The 20,869-nt window shown below is 41.9% G+C and overlaps 1 protein-coding gene across 1 annotated transcript in view; it reads right to left on the bottom strand.

Annotated features, from left to right (window-relative positions):
* HPD (4-hydroxyphenylpyruvate dioxygenase) overlaps window positions 1–20,869 on the bottom strand; it is a 157,509-nt gene that overhangs the window by 56,041 nt on the left and 80,599 nt on the right. The window contains exons 5-6 of the mRNA XM_086942984.1: window positions 11,513–11,555; window positions 10,037–10,119 (exon numbers count right to left, since the gene is read on the bottom strand). Coding sequence (XP_086799110.1) covers window positions 10,037–10,119; window positions 11,513–11,555 — 126 coding nt within the window. The remainder of the gene's footprint in view (window positions 1–10,036; window positions 10,120–11,512; window positions 11,556–20,869) is intronic.

Genomic DNA, 20,869 nt, shown 5'->3' with positions numbered 1-20,869 from the left:
TTTTTGTAAAGGTGAATGCTTTTGTTCATGATCTCCTGACATTGATGTGAAATATCTTGGTCCGGGGGTGGTGGGGTTGCCCGTGGTAGGGCCCGGGGGGGGGGGGGGGGGGGAAGCGGTGTTGTAGCCCTCTTGGGTGTCCGGCCTGCATGATTGTTGGCTCCATGGTATCTGTTGCCCTTCAGGTGTGTTTTTGGGCTGGGCTTACTTTTCTGGTGCAGGCTGTCGTCCGACTTTACACCAGGTCAGAGCAGGTGTTAATTTCCTGCCGCTAACTCACCTTATCGCATGTTTTCTGATCTTATCGCTGATTGGCTGGTCGTTGAGAATGTTGCGGAGTGGTGTTGTCGCTGTTTTTGGCGCGGGAACCCCTACTCTGCATCTCATTAGTGATAGTTGCCGGTGTCATCTGTGGCGATGTTTTTTGCGGCTGCTATCACAAGTAAACTGGTGTTCTGGGCTGTTAGCACCAGCTTGTGAATGGTTAGATAAATTTATCACGACTTTGGCTGTGATAAAGTGCTGAAAACTCGGCGATAGTTCCTTGAGAATATGCCCCATTGTGTTCTGAGGGAGGTACATCGATGATATAATCTGTCTTTGGTAAGGCTCTGTTGACGCACTCCATCAGTACTTTTATTACCTTAATGACAATACATATATTGTAAAGCTGACAATGGGTTACCACATAACAATTGGCTTTTTGAACTTACACTTCTAAGGCATTATTCACAGTACATTTTGCAAAAAAACTGCATGTAACAGCAGTCTTCATGCATCCAGTGCACATACGTCCTCTGATTATAACAATCCCATACGGAGAAATGATCATTGTTAGACATATCTGCAGCGAGGAATCATCCTTTAAGACTAATATTGCTCAGACTAAAGCAAGATTTTTGAAAAGGGGTTATGGGGAAAAAGTCCTGGCCCAGGCAGAGAAAAAAAGTCTTGGAAGTAACACAGGATTCCACCCTTGAAATTAGATCTAACAGGAAACAAAATAGGAAGAAACATGGGTTCATTAAACCTACATTTGTCACCACATACACGCTCCACAGTGAAAAAATGTATAGGGCATTATGCAAACATCAGCACCTCCTTACAGAGGTGCCAGGATTGCGTAATAACGTGGGAAAAATATCCTATGGTCATCTATAGGAGATCTCGCACACTGAGGAACTCACTGTGCCCGAGTTATGTCACTACCACACAAAACAGGAACACCTGGTTGCCACCTAAACTATTAGCCTTCTTTACCTGCAATATTTGCAATGTGTGCCGATTTGCTAAAAACAAACAGGATGAGTTTAGATTTAACACCAAACAAATTTTCTACATAAAACACTTTATTAATTGCAACACAAGGTTTGTTATTTATGTAATAGGGTGTAGCTGTGACATCATTTATGTTGGAAGCACGACTAGAACGCTTAAGACACGCATTCAGGAACATTGTCGAGCATTGCGAAACAGTGACACAAGATATCCCACGACTAAGCACTATAAACTTGTCCACCCAAATCACTCGGGCTTCTGGTTCGTGGGGATAGACCATGTGACAGAAAACTCATGGAGGGACAGAGAGTTGATATTGAGACAGACTGAAGCGAAATGGACCTGTCGTCTCAGAACCACCCAGTTGGGACATAACACGGATAACGAGTTTCACTTTTTCCTGGGGTAATGAATTACTGTGGGTAATATTCTTGTATTCCAGGTGTGGGAGATAGTGTCCATTTTATGTGTCTGGGATGGGGTTATCTTTTGAAATCCCATTTTTGAATTATGTGTTAGTTTATTCTAGAATCATGATTACAACCATTGCAGGAAACTTGGAAGATGCACAAACCTAATGACTATGGTGCACACTACGCCACTAACAGACTCTGTGTTCCCTTAATTCATTTTTCTTCGTCTTGTTAATTTTTTTATATTTGCTTTTTCATTTTAGAAATGATTGCCATTTGACATTTAATAGCATAGGGATAATGTGATCGATATTGAATCTAATAGGTTTGTACTACTCGTATATGACCATCATGATGTACATACCTATTGGCATGATGTGGTTGGTGCAATATCAAGTGCCGGGTTTATGACACTGGTTTCTTTGTTAGAATTAATTTCCTTTTCTTTTTCCTTTCTCTGCTTTTTTTTATTTCTATTGATGTGGTTGGTGCAATATCAAGTGCCGGGTTTATGACACTGGTTTCTTTGTTAGAATTAATGTCCTTTTCTTTTTCCTTTCTCTGCTTTTTTTAATTTCTATTTTATTATTTATTGGTATGGAAGAAACTTGATTAATATTGCACTCTACAAAGTTCGTTATGTGTACCACTCCAAAATAGCCGTTACTATATTCATATCTTCTGGATTGACATGGTCGGTGCCGTGGTAGCAGTTGCTTAACGACACAGACTGCCTCCCTTTTTACTATGAACTTTAGGGACTGCTATTGTAAGCGTTGCTTTTCTTCTAACTCCTGTTCATGTAAGAGTATTTATAAATTAAGCAAACACAGGGAATCGGCTTTCTGAGCTTAATGTGAATCTGCTTTCAACCTACAAAGTGACCTTACATTTGAGTTATAATTATAAAACTCAAAACTTGTTTTCGGCATATAAAGAGCCTCTGACTGTGATGGTGGGAATTATTGAACCCTGCACCATTCCAACATGTCCACAAAAACCTGCACACTAGAGCTTTGTTCTGGTTGGAGTGGCGCAGAAATACAGATTTGTGACGTCAAGGGATGTCACCACCTATGGATTGCGGTCGTATTTAGAAGGGATTCTCATTGGTCATATGTGAAGAAGTAAGAGCTGGGTTTTCATTTGTCAATACGGATTCGGGTAAGATGAACTTATGTCTTTACTTTGATACTCTGGCATATTCGTGGGCTCTTGCAAGTGTCAGCAGGTAACGGTCTCATGTGGACTTATTTACGGAACAAACTTGTTGATAGACTGAGAATACGAATTGAGGTAATTTGGGCATTTGATCTAAAAAATTGGGGAAATGTTTTGAGGGGTTGGAGTTATGTTGATGCCGCAGATCATGAGTCCGCAACTGGGTAAAAAGGAATCAGTATTAAACTTAACAAGGCATTATGTTGTAGAATGGAATCTGGGTACGATCAGATTTGAGAGGGACTGATGTTACTCCTATGTTGTAATACATGGTTTTATGAGTTGGATTTGTTTCTCAAGAATTTCTAAACATGATGTGATATGTTAGAACCCAATATGGGAGATGACCAGTTTATCTTAACATTTGGTTTGGAAGTAGGAACTTCGTGTCCTTGAATTTATGGTCTAAATAGATATGCGATGGTAATTTTGAATACACTTTTCATCATTTTCTAATTCTGAACTGTGGTAGATCAAAACTATTATGGATGCCATAAATGACCTGTGATTTTAAAATCGTTTGTTGAATATAATATAATATTGAGCTTTAGTATTTAAGGGGCAGGGGCTCGGGGTAGGATTGATATGAGCAACACCTTTGACTAATGGCTTTTTGGTTGCACTAATCCATCATAAAACATTCTACGTAGGTATTGGATAAGGATAACTGTCTCCCCGGAACATCTTCCAGTGATTGTAGCATTAATTAACAATGACGAAATAATCAAAAAAGTAAAATATATTTGTTACAGATGATGGTCACATTTTAAAACAGGAAAGATATTCACCATCATATAAACACAAAGTACAATTTAGATTAGGAGAAATTATGTCTCTAGTATGTCATGTGCTTGGAGGAAGCTGATGGAGTTAATTATGCACATCTGCAAGAACATGGTGTGTCTAATTCTATGTTACTTTCATTTTTTACGTTTGCATTGTTTTCTATCATCCCAAACCCGATATACAGTTCGTAATAGGATACTTCAACCAACATAGATGAATTAGATAATTAATGTATATATTTACTGACCAAAAACAGGATAAGGTAATGAGAGGTATATATTACTGTGGTCTCATGAGCAGATGTAACTGACACATATGATTGAATAATCTGGTTTTTATTATGTGCAATATTTTTTTAAAGAAAAAACACATTTAAACTACGTTTAAAAATGTGTTCACAATAATATGGGGCTTGGAGCAATGACCTCAGAGATAATATATTGAGAGTATATAAAGGAATGACAATGATATGGTTTAATAATTTATCATTTGCAAACTAATGAATTAGTGAATTTGTGTTTTGTTTTGAGTTGGACCCTCTGAAATTTTATGATCAATATACCAATATTAGTTATTGGCTATAGGTTTCTGAGAAGTGTTTTATAAGGATTATTGTCTGTGTGGAGTTTTGTATTTATTGTTAAGGTTATGTCCCAGTGTCCTTTATATGTTTTTTATATATATGTATGTTCTTGTAGTACATGTTTGTACTCATGTTATGTCTATATGTATTATTTACAGCCTTGACAAATTTCAACACAGTTTGAACGAAACGCGTTGGCTGAATTGTTTTTTATTGATTGGATCTTATGATTATAAATAAAGCTGGAACTTTCCAAATGGACTGAAGGAATCTTTGATTAACTTGCTTCTCGGTGTACCATTCCACTCTTTTGTGTTTTCAATACTTTTCATTTGCTTGCAATGTGAGTGCTGTTTGATGAATCTGAAGGCATATAAGGTTTTGTGTAGCTCTAAAGGAAGAGGACTAAAGGAGGTAAGTCAACACATTTTTGATTTACTAATAACGTTGATGGATCTGCATGAGATTTTGGAGACACTGTTAGTTTTCTCAATCCTCAGTATCGAGGAGAGAATGAAGATGTTAAAGGAGGGTCAAATCAATGTTAATTTGCCTCAAATTTTGCATAGGTTTTTAAATCCACACATACTTTAACCTACATATATGAATTAATTTATAGATTTACTGACCAAAAACAGGATAAGTTAATGGGTAATGAGAAGTATATATTACTCTGGTCTCGTGAGCAGTTGTAACTGACACCAAAAATTGAATAATCTGATTTTATTCTGTGCGATAGTTTTATAAAGAAAAAACACATTTTAAATATGTTTAAAAATGTGTTATAATGATCTCCAAGATAATGTATTTTGAGTATATAAAGGAAAGACAACGATATGGTTTAATAATTTATAACTTGCAAACGATTAAATTTGTGAATTTGTTTTTTTTTTGGACCCTCTGAACTGTTATGATCAATATACGAATATTAGTTATTGGCTATAGGTTTCTGAGAAGTGTTTTATAAGGATTATTGTCTATGTGTGGAATCTTGTATTCATTCTTAAGGTCATATCCCAGTGTCCTTCATATGTGTGTGTATATACATATATATATATATGTCATGGGGGGGTTCTGCACTAATAAAGCACTATGCTTTAGATTCTTCGAGTGTGCCTTCCTTTTTTCATACCGCATCAAGGTGTGTTGTTGAGGTTATATATATATAATATATATATATATATATGTTCTAGCAATACATGTTTGTACTCATGTTAGGTCTATATGTATTACTTACAGCCCTGATGAAGTTCAACACAGTTTGAAAGAAACACGTTGGCTGGAATGTTTTACTGAAGGAATCTTTGATTAACTTGCTTTTGGGTACACCATTCCACTCTTAAGTGTTTTCAAGTCTTTGTCTGCATTTGCAGTAATACCATACAATGGCTGATATTGGAAGAAGAGTGCACCGTCTTTGAACTTAGTGTGATGTGCAGTTGATTTGCCCGCCGTTGTCTTCTGCTTTTTGTCAAATGAAAAGTATTGCCTGGGCCCCTCTAGATAGACTAGCACAAAAAATTGACATACCTGTAATATGCCCAACCTTCCAAGCTTTAGTTAATCTTCGTATCTTTGTAAAGATTTACCACACAATACCAATGTTATTAAAAATGACCTCTCTTGCCCACCCCTTTTTCATACGTTAGTTGATCAACATAAGCTTAAAAATACCAAGACAAGGATAACCAGGCTAAATAGCTGCCAAATTTAGTGAGGTTAACTAAACAGCTTCAAACTTCTTAGTAAATCAAACACTTTTTGACCCTCCCTCCCCTGAACTGTAGTGTCATGAAACTTGGAATACATCTACTGGTTGGGACTTGCTAACTACCTGCCTCGTGTCAGGGTTGCCCCCTGTCCCACTCCTATTTATTCTCGCAATGGACCTGTTAATCAGGCACTTTACAGGAAACACCTGCACAGGGGCCTCCAATTTCGTACTGGTCCACTATTGGTCTCCCTTTATGCTGATGAAACTATCCTTTATGTTAGGGAGCCGAGATCTAATCAGGAACCGCTCATATGGGAAATCATACATTTCGGGCAGCACTCTGATTTAGGCATCAACTGGCGAAAGTCGGTCATTTTCCCCTATACAACGGGCACAACATACTGGGATTGCGAATTCCCCCTGGAATGGTGCACTGACCGTCAAATATCTAGGCACACATATTCACCTGGACACAGACCACATCCTCCGTCTGAATTATGAGCAGGCAGTCACTACCTTGGAATCACAAGTAGATCGCTGGCTACGACTCCCATTATCTATCACCAGCAGAGTTGCCATAATAAAGATAGTACTCCCAAAATGTTTATATCTTTTTAATGAAATTCCTATCCGTCTACCCAACAATTTCTTCTTAACGTTACGCTCTCATCTCATACGGTTGGTTTGGAGTGGCAAACAACCCCGGGTGCGCTGGCAAGTAATAACCCTCCAGTATGAAAAAGGTGGTTTGGTGTCCCAGACCTTAAGCTATACTACTTAGTGGCCCAATCTAGTTACGCCTATGCTTGGTATCACCCAGACCCCAGAATCCCCTATCTCTGGCCCGAGTCAGACGTTGTGTTACCCGAGAAATTATCCGCAGTATTGCCTAAGGGCGTTCTGAGAGATCCCAACGATATACAGACGGTCTCCACCATCAGTTGGGCCTGCACAAACTGATGCGGACAGCAGGCACATCCACACTTTATTCGTGAGCAATCCCACTTCCAAACGCGCTATGGCTCCCAATAACAGAAGAACGCACATTAATCAAATATGCCATCACCAGAATGGGAGACTTGTTCCCTGGCGGCCCCGCCTTTGCCGTGACCGACGAGAAGCCACATTCATGGATCGCTTCATCCTTAGACACGTTAGCTCAGCACTGCGGGCATCCTTACCCAGCTTCCCTGTTGAACCGGACTCATTCACTCCGCTGTCCTTGATCATTGAATCGGAGCATGGGATGCATCTAATATCCAAACTGTACAATGCCTGCTCTGACCTCCTTGTAGTATCAGATGATAAGGTTCGTAAGGAATGGGAGGACGATTTAGGACACCGCATCACGGACGATCAGTGGGCCACCTGCTGTACGATGACGAACGAGATCTCCTTAAATACTCACCACAGACTACTCCATTACAAATTTCTACGACGGGTCAACATCACTCCAGCCAGATCTCACACACTTGACCCATCAAGACCACACACTTGTCGTAAACTCCTTTCCCCTTATGCCGACTTCGCCCACCTCACATGGACATGTCGCAAATTACAGTCTTTTTGGGAGTCAATACACAAGACTCTGGTAGACATGACTGGCCAGAGATCGCATTGCTGGGATATGTTGTCAACTTCCCCAAGAAAATCCGTAGGTTCACCATCATCAGTTTTTTGCTGGCCAAAAGGGAAATCGCATTGCACTGGGGCCGGAAATCAGTTCCCACTTTAAAAAGGTGGCTGCAACACAAACAGCGGAACATACTCTTCTACACTGCCCAGTTCCTCCCGCTCTAAAGACATCTGGGGCCAATTTAGGGCATACACTGAAGCCACCCGCACCGCCCCCACTTCCCAATTGGAGCAAGGTATAGTCTCAGTCGGGGTCGGATAGGCACAGATGTCAATACAATTGCTGATTCGAAACATTGTACATGATGCCAATTGTTGATTGTATGAATATGTCGGCCATAGTCCTCTTTACAGGAGTAAGGACCAGGAGACATCCGGTTGAACCTCCAACAAGCACAACAGGAAGTAGGGATTATAATTGCACCTATTTGCCACTATACTACTTTATTTCTATTTGACATTGTGACGTTGTAATGGTCTCAATTCTCTACTTTATTCGTTTGAATGTAACACTGACAGTGAGCCCATTTGTCTGTACTGCATTTTCATGCTAAAAGGATAAATAAATTAAATTTTAAAAAAACGACCTTCTTCGTTGCATGCAGATTCCTCAACCAGTGCAAAAGTTATAAGTAAATGAATAGTTTATTGACATCCTATTTAACTTTGCCACACTCTATAAACCAATAGAAAGCAAGCTTCTGCCAAGCTGTAAGCAGATTCATCAACCAGTGACAACCTTATTTGCAAATGAGCATGTCTGCCCTGCCCCCTTTGTAACTGATGGCTCTGCACACATTTGAAAATAGTAAGAGTAAGCTCAACATAGTAAATGTCTGCCAAAATATCAAGCATATTTGTCAAACAGTGCTTAAATTATGAGTATCAACTAAAGGATGTTCAACTGCTGAGGTATACAAAAGTAAACAAGTAAAATGTGTTGCAAAATTAATTATTAAAATCATTGCAGTCAATATATATCATAACAATAAAATAAATTTAAAAACATGCTAGCCTAAAGTCTGTGAAATGTCCAGGCTACTTGTATTAAATGCCTGGAGTCACAGCAACATATAGAAATGTAGCAGCCGCACGTTTAACTTTGATACAGGAGATTAACTTAAATCTTAAGAAGGAGCCCGTCATTTGAGGGTTTGAACCCGATTAACAGGTCTTGATTGCATCATGACATGTCCAACTGTTTATAAAATGTATTTTGGTAATCAAGGAATAGATATACATACAATGTTGATCAGAGATTCTTTTTGCTGATAGAACAGCCAGAATCTGATGCTAATGTCACCAATAATTTTTCCTTATTGAAAGTCGGTGTAGGGGATCAGTGAGAATTTGTATCTAAATGACACACGCTTTTCGGTTAAAGAGAATGGGTGAGTTCGAAATAATTGGATTTCTATGAGCTGCTCCCAAACCATGAATGTTTTCTTGTCTTAATCTTGAGTAGATCTTTGTAGAAAGAGTGACATTTGGCTTGTTCCATTGATAGCGCCTAATCTGTGGGACTCACCAGTGTTTCTCCTAAATTTCTCCAAATTGCAGTTTTTTTGGGAGGAGTGATGTATTAATTTCACTGGTTTTTCCCTTTCCGAAGGTCTTACCAAAACATATACAAGAGTGTTAACTGATCAAAAGCACCGTTTCGCAGTACAGTTCTACATCCTTGTCAAATTTGGTGAAAATGAGTTCAGTGATTTTGTTTGATGGTGTGAGAAAATCTTTATACAGGAGCTAAAATGAAAAACACTGTGGAGATAAAATGATGATGGGCAAAGCAATAGGCAAATCAAAAAAATAATTTTCAATGGAAAGTATGTCTGAATCAGAAGTAGACAGTGACTTCCTCCACTTTGTAATATCTGTATGCCTCGACATGGCTGGTGAGCCAAACACTATGTGCTAAAATAATGCATTAACAAAGACAACACAGTGGGCTGGGCACCACATCCTCCTTGTTATTAAATATAGGGCCTTCATTTAGAGTTTGGCAGGGACCCGTCTTCTACCACATGTTGAGATCTTGGCTAGCCCAGTGGAGATCTCTGTGCTTTCAAAGAAGCTGCCACCAGGGAGGCTCCTGAAAGGCACTGAAAGTTTACTGAGTGGCTGCCAAGTTTCACACAGCTGCTCTTCAAACTGTTTTGTTTTGCCAAAAACAAACTCCTAAAGTAGCAGTTTGAGTAAAACAAAATACTATTGGCCCTGACACGGTGGGAGTTTCTACCAGGGTGCGGGGCTAATTTTTTGTTGCTATTGTTTTGGAGCGGCCGGTCCCGAACAGAAGTAAAAGTACATCAGACCATCCACTCTAAATATGGCAGACGACTTCATGCACTTACATGACAGCCCAGAGTCTGTTTATGCAGGTTTTGTTCATATATACATCACCTGAACAAGAGAATCGCAGTCCTCCACTTGAAACGCAACGTCTTTCACGCCGTCTCCGTGTTTTATTAAATGCGCTCCCATTTCTGAAAACAAGGGAACAACGACTTTCCTTAAAGTAGGCACCGAAAAAATATTAAGGTGATTGTAAGAGATACAAACGCATTCTTATGTTGTTATTTTGTTCCTTTAACCCCTTGCATGCTGATGACGGCCCCCATCCGTCATGCAGTACGGCGCTCATATGCCGATGACGGCTGGGGGCCGTCATAAACCCGCCGACTCGCGATTTTGCCGCACAGGCGCAGAATCGCGGCAGCATGCAAGGGGTTAAAACTGATTATAAAAGCTATTGTCTCTATGCACTGTGGCGTCTTGCTTTTAGGAGCTGCTGGTCAATCACCTCCTCTAGAAATTTTAGCAGAATAAATTAACAGAAAGTGGCCTGATGTTCTTTCAATCAATTTTGTTCCACGAGACTGTGCATTTTTATTAACATAAAAACAGGCATGTATTTGTTAACCAGAAACTCTTAGACATCAATAACAATTTAATGTAAAACGAAGCTGTCAGCATTTTTAGATCAAGCACTGCAAATATTTTCATGTAAGCTTGATTTTCCCACTGCAGAACATAATAATATGAACCAAAATATGTGTCACAGAGATCATGGGTGTTCAACCATCTGATTAATTAACAAGCACATTTAACTCAAACTATGCTGGGGCATCTGCGCGCGTAATAAATCCGGATAACATAACATAACAAACAATAAACAGAAACTATCATTCACCCACCTTGGACATAATCAGAAATTTTCAACACCTAAGGGCTGGAGTAAAACATTTTTCCTGGGTGGGAACAGTGGATGGAATTCTCCCAGACTTGTTGGGGATTTAGGCATAGATACTTCCCATACAGGAAGGTGTTTTCCAGGGGCAGATAAAAAATAGTGCAATTCTACATAAGCACTGACTCTTCCCAATGAGCAATGGAACTGTCCATATATGTCAAATGGCATTCCAAGCAGTAGAGGAAATCTCTGAGATCACATTTACACTTATTTTTTGCAAAGTGGATCTAATGTGTTTGCACCTACAGTGTGAAACCTGCTCCAGTGTGGCCGTGCGTCATCGCTCAAACATAAGTGGTGCTCTGGAGAGGGTAAAAAGGTACAGAAGTGCAACTCATTTACTATGTTCAAAATGTTCACTCATATCTGGGAATGTTGGCGCTGGAAATCTGAAGTAAAGCCCATGTTGCAGTTTTTCATTGAACATTTATGTACATTTATCAATTTGAACGTGATTTACAATAGAAATGTGTATCAAGGAAGCCTCGGCTGATTGGTGTTGGCACAAACATATTGATCTTTCATTTTTTGACTTGATATTCCTTTTTAATTCATACCTAACCATTACCATAATATCCTAATGGTATAATCTGATACCCTTATCACAGCATTTTACATATTTTTACCTTCATTTCCAGGATTAAGCGGCGATACAAAGATAAAAATTATCTGAAAGAAAAATATACACATATTGGTCATATTTAGTAAATGCCTTTTAATTGAACACATTGTGAGCATTTTCAAAAAGCCTACACCTTATGTTGCCCAAGGCTATTTGTCTCCATTGGAGAAATGGTAACTCTATGGCAAGTCTTATCTTAATTTACCGATTTCTTCATTATATCTGCATCATTAAAATATTCCAAGCCTTTATCATTTTATGTAGAATTTTCCACATCCCACAAGATGTGATTACCTCAAGTACTATGGCAGCATATTAAATGGACTACGAAAATCATAAGGCTAATTTGCTTACGCCCACTGGGGCGGGACGTGTGTATCTAATTAAATCAGCTGTTCCAAGCAATGCTTGCTGTCTCCGTTTGTGTTCTTGGCCTCCATCACTGCCACTACTATTCATCCTCCAACCCCAATGAGAACAGTAACAGCTCCATTGAGCGCGTGGACTAATAACATCAAACCTTTGGAAGTACTGGTGCAGCAAGCAAATTCCCTACAAACATACTCAAGTTTATTCCATAGTATGTCTCCAGGGGCAGACATGATATACTTAACAGGAGTTCTATTCTGAAGCTGCTTGGGATAGCAGCTGGTGCGAGATATTTTGACTCTATACACCTTGAGTCTATTGAATTTAGAGAAAATCCAGCCAAAAGGGAGAGTGCTGTTACTATCACCACGTGCAGTACTCTGGACTTGGCTAACTCAGTTTGGCAGCTCAAGGACACTGTTTATACTTGGGGGATGGAAGTCTCACCAGTGCTACCACGCTCATATCCTATTCCATTGCTTCCACCCTCAAGTAAATCCAGCGCACCAGCTGGTGGAATTCTACGAGGTGCAACTGGCTATACGTGTGAATGCACTGGCCCATTCTCAAGATGTTACCTCACATTTTTAGAACTCTCCAAGTAACTCCCCAAGAATGCGTAGCTTGCCTCCGCCTACCTCCGGCCAATGAACTCTTAAAGGACCTTGCATTAGGCCACTCTTGGCGATCATCTACAACTTCTCATCTAATGTTGGAGGTCCTTGCACCCCTCTCCTGGGTTATGGGCATCCCTACGCCTTTTGCCAACAACACCCATTGGATCCTTGTGCGGTTTCTCCACACTTTCTCACTCGCTGCGAGATCCCAAGTTCATAGGTGGCGACCGGTGATTGGAAATCCTCACCACGCCTGACTGACATCCTGATCGTTTGGCCCCAGATATAACATGAGATGGAGGAGTGCAATTACCCAATAGCTGTCTTGGAAGCGAACATTCTCCCAAATTCTCCATGTTGGTGTGGAATATGGCCGGAATTAAAGGAAAAAATCGATGACCACACGTGGATTGATTTTGTGTGCTCCCACTCGATTTTATGCTTACAGGAAATATGGGCCGTTCTGACTGCCCACATGAATGGGTTTAGAACACTCCATCTACCAGCCATTCCATTTTTCTCTGGGCGCCCTAAGTGGGGCTTGGCCATCTATATTTCAACCATGGTTAACATAAAACTTTTCTGTTATATTGCAGATACCCCATTCGTTTCGTTTCGTTTCAAAATGCTTTATTCGGTTTGTACAAGTACAACCATGTAGCAACACATAAATACAGTTTCAAATTCATATTTATGTGAGTTAGATAATGAAACAGTTAAAATTACATCAATATCCATACCAGTCTTGTTTTAGTTCAATTGTAATACAGAGGTATCTCGTTTGGGTGCAAAATTAAATTTGGTCACTCTATATGTTCTAGCAGCAGTTGTTATACAAAAGGTAAGTGCAAAAGATGCAGATGTAAACTGCAAAAATTCAGAAGACCTATTATATACATAAAGTGCTATTGACATGTCAAATAAAAATAAAGTGCAAAAGACTATTTTATCACTATAAACGTTATGGTAGCAGTTTGTTTACAATAAGGGTTTGTGCAAAAAACGCTAGTGCAAAAACGCTAGTGCAAAAGGCAAAAACCACTTAAAATGTAACAGTCTGGAGGGTATTCAGGGGGGAAAGAGGTCATATTATAATAGATTTTCTTTGCCACATACATTTTAGAATATAAGTGGCCACACGATAACACACATCCGGGGAAGCCAAGTAAAACATCAGTTGCATTGCGGCTCTTGTATTGCACATGTTATGATCTAAAAATAATTGCTTCAGATAAAACTTTCTAAAACCAGTATAAAAATTACAAAAAAGTAAAAAGTGGCAGGTGCTCTGTTTGGATTTCCCATCGCATGGGCACAGACATGTTCCAGGTTTTTTTACTGTAGGGAAAGCCACTAAATGGTGAACTATTCCCAGCCTCAGACGGGTTAGAACAAAGCGATGGGAATTAATACTGACAAATGTGAGATAGGAGGAGAGACCTGTGCTAAGGTTGTATTCCATGTATAATTTGAACGTACTTTGCGTTGCATACTCCTTCATTCTGATCCCTTTTACATGGTCCAGGTAAATGGATTTGAGGTCACGCTTTGTTAAAACTGATTCTGTTAGTAAGTCTTTAAAAATGTCCTGGCCAAAGAGGGTCTTATACCAGGATTGAATGTGTTTTAGCCAGGGGATTTTCGAGTGACGGTCAAGTTTGATACAATCCATAATTACTTCCTGGGTAAACCTGGTTTCTTCTTTAGCCCATATGGACCGCCATAGGGACAGGGGGCGCAATGCAATCAAATCTGTAACATGATTTATGCCTAACTCTCTGTGGGTAATCTCATTTGAAGCCGAAGCAGGGAGGCATAGTAGTCGTTTTAGGTACTTGTTTTCCTCCTGCTGGATGGACAGGGCAATCTGAGGATTATATCCCCATATCCCTGCTCCGTACAAAGCAGAGGACATACACCTTGAATTATAGATGGAGATCATCTCTCGGATTCTACGACCCCCTAGTTTTGAGGCAAATCTGAAAATACAATTTACATTTCTGGTCATTTTCAGGTCAACATTAGATTGTTCATTTGCCCATCTCCCATCTCCTGAGAAAGTGATACCTAGGTAACAGAAATATTGAACAGCCTCGAGTTTATCCCCATCTAAAAAAATGTTTTGTTTTTCTTCGTTTTCTTTCCACAGGTCATAGTCATTGTCTTGCCCTTATTGATTTTAAGCTTTCTGCCCTGGATAAAAGTATGAAACTTCTCAATTAACTTTTGCAGCCCATTCGCGGTCCTAGAAATCAGGACCGCATCGTCCGCGTATAGAAGGACGGGTATTTGCTTTCCATTAATAATAGGGGCATCAGCATAAGATTCTTGTAAAAATTGGTCAACCTGGTTGATAAAAAGGGAGAATAAAAGAGGGGCTAGCACGCACCCTTGTCGGATCCCTCTGCCAATTTTAAAAAAGGGGGTACATTCACCATCTGTTCCGAATCTAACCTTGCTTGAGAGGCTACTGTACATTCTAGCCAAGAGGTGGATGATTTCGGATGGTGCGCCCATGGCAAGTAGTGTGGGCCAGAGCAGTGCGTGTTCCACCAAGTCAAATGCGGAACTTAGATCGGCAAAGCACATAAACAAATTCCCTTCCTTGGCTTTCGTGTACTTGCCGATAATAAGTTCCAGGTTCACGCATTGCTCCATAGTTCCTAGACCCCTTCGGAACCCGTATTGGATAGGTGAGAGAACGTTTTTGTCTTCTACCCAGGACTCTAGTTTTACTAAGAGTACACGACTCAGAATCTTTAACGACGAGTCCAGAAGTGAAATTGGGCGGTAATTTCGTGCTTCTGCCCTGGAACCCTTTTTAAAAAGTGGCACTATAATTGATTGCCCCCATGAAGTTGGTAACTTATCTTCAATAGCAGCATTAAAGTAACGGGTCAAAATGGGGGCCCATAGGGTAATCTCAAATTTGTAAAAGTCCACAGGGACCCCATCCGGTCCCGGGGCTTTCCCCCCCTTACTCATCTCGATTGCCTCAATCACCTCGCTTAATGTCACAGAAAACAGTATTTTCTCCCATTTAAAACAGGTTGGTGTGTCAGTTAAAACATTGGGATTAAAATCAGAAATAAAACCAGGAGTTAATTCAGAGTTAAAAATCCCTGTAAAGTGTGCTATCCAGGCCCGGCAACTGACATGTGAGGTTAGCTCGGGAATGTTATCATTCTTCAGGAATGGACTATTTACAGTGTCCCAAAAGAGTTTGTGGTCTTTGGTATCAGCAGCCAAATCTAATTTAGCCCATGCCTCGTCCTGTAGTTCCTTCTTCCTGATGGAGAGTGCAGTTTTATAGTTATGACGCTCTTCCCTGATCTTGCTAGCGTCTCTTGGAGAAGCATCAAGTGAGGTTTTCAGCCTTTTTAGTGATTGTGCACAATGATCATCAAACCACACCGCCTTGACCTTCCTTAATTTCTGGGATTTGTGTGTCAAGGATTTCTCAATCGTTTTTGTTATGTTTAGGAAGTTGGATAACAAAATTCGTGGGCATGGATTAGAGGACAAACAATATTCAACCTCTCTGCAACAATTTGTGATCACGTTAGCTACAAATTGGTTGGGGTCAACTTTTATCCATTTCACCCTCATCCCATTAGGTCTTTCTGCCGCAATGTCCTGGATTGGTTGGCCATAGGTGTTCCTTTTGGTTCCCCAGCCCAATAATTCAACGGTTACACTATTATGATCACTGACAGTTTGTTCGATCACCCAGACATTAATGTAAACTACGGAACAGGATATCATAATATGATCGATGAAAGACCGGCTGTTTCTCCCATGAAATGTCGGACACCTGTCGTTGTTTATGTTCTTGTTGCATTCTAAGAGGTCCAGGTCATATTTGGCAAGTAGTTTATTTAAAGCACCACCATAGTTATTGTGCGGGAAATGATTATATACATTAGTTTCCCTTCCCGTGTACTCCTCCCTGTGGCCACATGCCCCCTTGAGGGCGTAGTTGCATGTTTTGGTGTTAAAGTCTCCAGCCCATAGGATTGCAGCTGGTTTGGATGTACTTGATAAGGTCACATCAATGGCCTGCTCTATATCGGAAATGATCGATCCCCGTTTATGCCCTGCAATATTATTATAGAAGTTCACTACTATTAGATCTCTATATCTGCTGTGGGCCATGCGCAGAACAGAAGCGTGCTCTCCTAGTACAACATGGTCGCTAACACTAAATTCGGTCAGTGCGGTGGATATCAGGGTCACTAGACCACCCTTGGCTCTACCAGCCTGGGAAGCCACAGCCTGCACACTAAAGGAAGTATATCCCTCGACGTGTACATCTTCCCTGTCCCAGGTTTCTTGCAGGCAAATAATGTCGTAACCCTGTTTGATAAAATCAGCCCAAAAGGGGGTGTTGACCTTAGAGGCTAACCCAGCTATGTTCCACGTGATGGCCCTCAAGTTCTCCTCTGTAGCTACATGTGGTGGGTTGGTAACTGTTATGGTTGGTGGTGTTGTCGGATTCTCCAGTTCGTTCTCACCGGTACGTATGATTACATCTGCCAAGGTTGAATCATCAAAGTTTGCTACAGCGATGTCTATTGGAGATTCCTCAGCTATATTGACATCCATCAACCTAGGTTCTTCAGTTACAGGTGATCCAGCAACAACAGTATCCCCTAGTCAGTCATTTTCATCTAGGGAGTTGAATATCTGGAATCTGTTGGATGTTGGGACTGCATACTGACCATAAACGCTAGTACCTAACCCAGGGACATTAAAGTTATTGAGATAATTGGGGTTTGGTGTTCTGAATAAATTCAGTGGTTGCTGTGGTGCATATTGGGTATTTGGGTCATGGGGAAACATAGGGTGCCCGACTGGTTGCACTGGTGCCTGCTGTACAGGTGGGTGGGGCATGTTTATTACTCTGGGGTGTTTGAAATTCTGCACTGGAACTTTAAATCCCACCTGATTCCTGTAAAAGTAGTCCAATGGGAACAGGGTGGTGTTGTAATCAGTATCTGATGGGATCGGTGCATTCAGGATGGAGTCCCTTGCCCATTCAGTGGTTTTATAGTTTATGATTACACAGTCCCCACTTATTTCCTTTTTGCTGGGACCCACCCACCCTACCCTTTGGTTGAAAGAATCTGACTTGCCCCTCTTAGGGGGAATCCACAATTGTGGACAAGCCAGTGCAAAATTTTATTTTTGAGTGTTTAGTTGTTTTCAAATTGGGAGGGTTTAAGTTTAGGGACATTAGCGAGAATTGCCACATATGGTCTACTTTCTGGCAGGAGATTAATCACTGCAGGAATTATGTTATTATAGTGGCTGCGTGCTAGTGGATTCCCGTTTACTGGGATATGACCCGTTGCCTCTCTACCTCTAGCCTCAGAGGGCCCACTTGTCGTATTACCTGGGGTAAAGGTGTGCGGGTTACTGGATTTGGCGGTAGTTGCCGTGGGGGCGACATTTCTTACAGGAGGAACCTGTATCTTAGTTGTGTTATTTGCAATCACATTGTCCTTATTTATGTGAGATGCGTGCGAGGAAGTTGAGGTGACTTGTGAACCCAGATGTTCAAGGATGTCTAACTTGGCTAGACCTAATTTCTCCACATTTTCCACCCTTTTACAAATCTGTTCAAGTTTGTCAGTTAGGGGGGCAATAAGAAGCTTCATAGCATCTACAATTTGACACGTTAGAAATTCCTCATTAGGTATGGTAGGATTAATATTGCCTCTTAGCCCAAGGTTTAAACTTAACTGTGGGGGTGGTGGCTCTCCTCTGTTAGCCTGCTCTGATAATGACGGAGTTGCCTTCTTTTTCCTACCCCTTTGTTTCGTACACACCCTACTTGGGGCCAATAGTTTTCTATTGCGTGTGCGTCTGGATCTGCGGTGGGCAGAGCCATGATCGGGCGTACTGTCTACACAGCTATTGATGGGTGAATCAGTTATGGGGATCACATCTTCATTCTCGCAGGAAATCAGAACTGCGCTGGTCTCAGGCGCATTACTGGGCCCTGGTGCCTCAGGTGGTGTAACATTAATCTGTAAATTTGGGGTTATGGACAGCCGACTTTCCCTATCTTGAAACACTGCAGGAACTGTGGGATGATTTTCCACATGGGTTGGCTCGGCCCCGGGAAGACCCGTGTAGGATTGCATTAAAATAGAGTCGTTTGATAATGATGTCACATTTATATTATTTATATTGTTTACACTGCGATCATCGGGTTGTGATATATGCTGAATTAAACAGGCACTAGGTGGTAAGGACAATCGTCTCTCAGTATTTTCAATAGCGTTCGCTACCACCACAATGGTCTGTTGTAACATGCGATCAATTGCAGTTAGAGTTGGTAGCGGTGTTTTTACTGGAGCAGTGTTCCTTGTGACAGAGCGTGTATGGATAGGCATCTTTTTAACCAGGTTCTTAGTGTTTGACTTGGGCTCCATAGGTGCTATTCGTGTGATACGTATTAGGCGAGAGTGTAAATACCTTATGGATGGTGGCAATTTGGCCAGGGGGTAATGCCCAGCCCAGACTCCTCAGGCCTCTGAGGGCCACAGAGGGCCCGCCCTTTGCCCGGGCTTAGCCCCGGGCACGGCCCCGCGCGCGGTCCCGCGATGCGGGAAGGCCAGCCCCTTTAACGGCGCCTCCAGGCGCTCAGCCTCAACGCGACTTCCGGGCCAGTCGCTGAGGCTTCTGGGGGCTGTAGTTTCTACTCCCCCGCTCGGCGGCAGTCCCGGTGTTGGAGGGCTGCGGCGGGGGGAGGAGTCAGCAGAGGCGGTGGAGTGGCAGCAGCTTTCGGATTGCCGGTCGTTCGAATCCCCAGGCAGACGATGCTGTGGCAGGTCGGGATCCCCAAGCAGCAAACAGCGTGTAGGTAGGAACACGCACAAAACGCCACAGGCTTAGGCGTTTACACACCCGCTCCACCGCAAGGCCAGCCCCTTTAACGGCGCCTCCAGGCGCTCAGCCTCAACGCGACTTCCGGGCCAGTCGCAGAGGCTTCTGGGGGCTGTAGTCTCTACTCCCCCGCTCGGCGGCAGTCCCGGTGTTGGAGGGCTGCGGCGGGGGGAGGAGACTGCAGAGGCGGTGGAGTGGCAGCAGCTTTCGGATTGCCGGTCGTTCGAATCCCCAGGCAGACGATGCTGTGGCAGGTCGGGATCCCCAAGCAGCAAACAGCGTGTAGGTAGGAACACGCACAAAACGCCACAGGCTTAGGCGTTTACACACCAACCTTCCAGATCATGGGACTGGAATTTGCAGCAGGCTCACAACTGGGCATTGTGAACTTTTGCAATAACCTCCCAATAGCAGATAGAAGCAGTATCTTGATGAAACTGGACTGTGATCTGGCCACCCTTAATTCCAGAGCAGGCAAAGAGTTGGGTATGATCCGGGAGGCGACTTTAATGCCCATCTTTGCCCCCCCCCCCCCCCCTGATCTCAAGACGCTTGCTGCATTGTGGACTGTGAAAGGAATCCTTCTAATTTTTCTCATGATACATTTGATAGTCACATCAAACATCTGAGGATGAAATTTAACCTGTGTTTTGCGAATTAATACAGTTCTATGAATGTTTTTTTCCCTCCAATTTTTGTGGGTAACGGGCCGGGCTCTGGAACTGATTTCATTCCACTTTCTTCCACCCTAGCAGCTTCAGCAAGTGAACACTTAGTACATAGCCTCGCCATGAGCGACCATCTTCCCCTAAGCCTTGCTATTGACATCTGCAGCTGGTAGGCTTTGGTAGGTACCTCTAGGAAATTTACTGGCATCATTGCTAACAAGAGTAAGGACACCCGTATAAATGAGAGTTTGTTAATGCCAAAACTCTTACTTCTCAGCTAGTCAAGGGCAATAGCTCCCTGTTTGAGATTTATCTAGATGCAGAGGCTGATGCAGCCAGTATCAAAGTTGCTTTCACCAATCTCTCAGAGGCAATGTTTTGCGTATTACATAAGGTGCCTCATGTAGGCCCTGGTAGGGCAAAGTGATGGTTTGACGGAGCATGTTCAAAGCCTGAAAGAGTTGATGGTCTCGCTCCACACCCAGGCCAGGTCTACTGTTGAGAACAAGCGCTCTAGTAAGTTCTATAAAAGGGCGATCACTACAAGAAAAGATACTCTTAGACTACAAGCCTGTGAGTCGTTCCAGGAAGCATTGCTTAGAAGTGACCTGAAGGCCTTCTGGGCTATTACCAATCAACCATTTCTGAAAGACAATGATGCTCCCTTGTTTGGATCTGCTATACCTGGCCATGAATGGGCTGCCTTCTTTTGGAGGGAGTTCTACTCCAGTAGCGATGAACCGGGTAATGCTCGCACCTCCTCTGCTGCAGGTGAGGGGTGTTTCCACCCTCAGTGTTGCCCCTCACTTTAAG

Source organism: Lissotriton vulgaris, chromosome 11 (assembly GCF_964263255.1).
Source record: "Lissotriton vulgaris chromosome 11, aLisVul1.2, whole genome shotgun sequence".
Taxonomy (NCBI): Eukaryota; Metazoa; Chordata; class Amphibia; order Caudata; family Salamandridae; genus Lissotriton; species Lissotriton vulgaris.
This window is presented reverse-complemented; position numbering and strand designations above follow the sequence as displayed.